General features: G+C 52.2%; 1 protein-coding gene across 1 annotated transcript in view; it reads left to right on the top strand.

Annotated features, from left to right (window-relative positions):
* Nucleotides 1-2,678, top strand: part of TCOF1 (Treacher Collins-Franceschetti syndrome 1) — a gene marked incomplete at its 5' end in the record, with an annotated part of 16,937 nt that overhangs the window by 1,289 nt on the left and 12,970 nt on the right. Inside the window, 3 exons of the mRNA XM_008941464.1 lie at nt 1,151-1,293; nt 2,003-2,109; nt 2,383-2,678. The exon at nt 2,383-2,678 is cut by the window's right edge and continues 47 nt beyond it. Of these exons, the coding sequence (XP_008939712.1) occupies nt 1,151-1,293; nt 2,003-2,109; nt 2,383-2,678 (546 nt within the window). The remainder of the gene's footprint in view (nt 1-1,150; nt 1,294-2,002; nt 2,110-2,382) is intronic.

The raw sequence follows: 2,678 nt of genomic DNA on the forward strand, positions 1-2,678 counted from the left end.
CTCTCCCTGCAGTTAGTGGGGTGCTGTTGGCTGCCACTGTGTCAGGACGGTGTTGGGGTGTCCTAGCTGCCCGTGGGGTTTCCCTGGTTAATTTATTAAAGAGATTTTTATAGCAGGTCACAGGACTTTGTAACAGCAAATGCACCTTTGGCTTGGCCTGCTTGCAGTGAACTTGCTGTCACGGCTGTGCTACTGAAACACTCAGAATAAGCACACTCTTTACTGGCCAGATTCTTAAACTACCTTGTTTTTAATTTGGATGAAGAAATAGAATAAGCTGAAGTGGCACAAAAACGAGTTCTCTTTCACCTCTGATCACTGGGGGTGTCCTGGTGCTTTTACAATCCTGGGAGGCACCACGTGCGTGAGTCACACACAGATGTGTGCCTAGCCAGTGTTCTCCTCATAATAAATGAGTGTGTTGCCTCTGTTCTCATTTGAAAATTAATGATAACTTTAGCCACAGCTCTTCTGCTGATAACAGGTAGGATTCAGAGCCTGGAGACATTTTTTTTTTTCCTCCAGCTTAATGTTTTAACCCAACTGAACATCTTAAGTATTTAGTGCTTGTCTGTGGCCACTTCCTCCCCTTCTTTCAATGCATCTTCTGTAGTTCCAGCCACTTCCTCTCTGGAATCTCTCTGCAACCTGATTTTTCTGTCCATCTGGCCTGTAAGCTCAAGTTCAGGTGGCTTTTGCAGCCTTTAGATTGACTTCTCCTGGCCTTGTGGAACACCAAGACCTGCTCAGGGATCGCTTCTGCCTCTCTGGCTGTACGTGCCTCCTGCAGACAGACTTTGGTCTGTAGGATGCCTTTGCTGTGTCATGAGCACCAGGCTGACCATGTACATTCATGTACATTTTTACTTCTCTTCTAACTTGAGAAAGATTCTGCCTGGGGCACAAAAAATGTCTGTGTTAAGTGTTTCCACTGATTATTGCAGGGATATGGTGCTCTCAGGAGTTGCCTGAGGAGGACGGGAGATGTCCCTGGCAGGCCAGAGAAATATTTCTCCCACCCCCATAGGAGCTGTGGAGGAGTGAGTTTGTGTGTCCCTAGGCTGGAGTCTGACCTGAAAGTAGATAAATAATTGTATTCCAGTTTGTTCCAGATTTTTTTCCTATTTTAACACAAATTCTGTTCCCTCAGAACTCCGTCGAATTCCAGGAGAAGAAAAGTGAGTGAGGAGGAGTCGGCGATCCCAGAGAAGATCAGAGTTCCTGATCCTGTGAGCAGCTCTGAGAGCTCAGAGAAAGAAGAGGATGAGAAAGAGAAGGCAAAAGCTGCAAACAGTAGGAGCCTTTCATCTCTCTGGCATTGACAAGAGTAGGACTGGGGGGGGGTTGTGTAGGAGCAGCCTGACTTGTTTGGCTAGAGGAAATGCTTGTGAAGTGATGGCTATTCCCTTGTGCTCTTAGAAAAATAGGACAACTAATTTAGCACCCCCTTCTCATGTGGAGTTTCTGTGGAGTACAGATGTCTGCTGAAGCTAGAAAAAGCCTGCTGTGATTCATTTGGAAGGGATGGGTGTTGTCTCTTGGCTGAAGCCTTGGGAGCCTAACGCTGCTCACTGTGGAGCACCTACTAGTAGGTGCCATGTGTCTGTTGGACCAGCAAAGGCAGGGCAGCTTCGTGGATGAAGGAAGGGCTTGTTAGGTGGTCTGGAAAGCCACTGGCCTCTGAGGTGGGGCTAGATCCCTGGTGCAGCTGCTGTAGGAGGCATTGGCTTGCACAGTCTGACAAAAACTCACGTCCAATATGCTGTGGCTCGGTCTCATCTGCTGTAGACCAGCCCTTGGAAACGTGCAGATCTTGGCAGGTTCCTTCTCTCGGTGCTGGGGTGGAGGACTGAAGCACTTGCCTGTCACAAGGACAGCAGTGGTTCTGTTGGCACGGGTGTGGGGATGGGACCATGCTCTGCCTGCCGGGGCCTTCCTGCAGACCAGAGGCTGTCTGGATGAGGGAGCCAGGCTCACAGGGGTCTCTGGTTCTCCTGTGCAGCAGCCAGCCTGCCCCTGGCCACCAACTCGGCAGCGGACGTGGAGAGCAGCGGAGATGACGACTCCTCATCAGAGGAGGAGACAGCAGCTGGAAGAGGCACAGTTACGGTAAGAGGCTTCTCTTGGCCTTGGAGGCTGACAGGACTCTGAGGCCAGGACTGTCCCAGACTCGTTGGCATGTGGTGAATTGTAGGCTGGGGTGGAATTCGTGTTTAAATGACCCTCTGCTGGCGTAGGCCTTCTTTTGGATATCTGTCCCCTGCATGCTTCCCTAAAGAGCTCAATGGCTCGCCCAGCTGCCAGATGGCTGTTTAAGGTGTGTCGTGTCCAGTTTAGCCCCTCATCTGTCCACAGGCTTCTGATTTCTTTGGTTTCTTGCAGGTGACACCCGCTGCAGCAAGCGGCAAAGCTGCCAACTCCCTGTCCTCTCCCAGGAAAGGCGCTGCCCCGGCGGGCAGAGCTCCGGGGCCCTCTGCTGCCAGCAGGACTGTGCTCACAAACAAGCAGCAGCCCAACGCTGCGTCCGCAGCTCCGGCCAAGGCTGGGCACAAACTGCCCGCTCCGGGGAAACCCGACCAGGGCACAGCAGCCACGGCCAGAGGGGCTCACAGCAAAGCACCCGTGGCCACCAAGGTGCCGGAGAGCTCCAGCAGCAGCAGCAGCAGCAGCAGCAGCTC

Source organism: Merops nubicus, unplaced genomic scaffold (genome assembly GCF_000691845.1).
Source record: "Merops nubicus isolate BGI_N331 unplaced genomic scaffold, ASM69184v1 scaffold31145, whole genome shotgun sequence".
Taxonomy (NCBI): domain Eukaryota; kingdom Metazoa; phylum Chordata; class Aves; order Coraciiformes; family Meropidae; genus Merops; species Merops nubicus.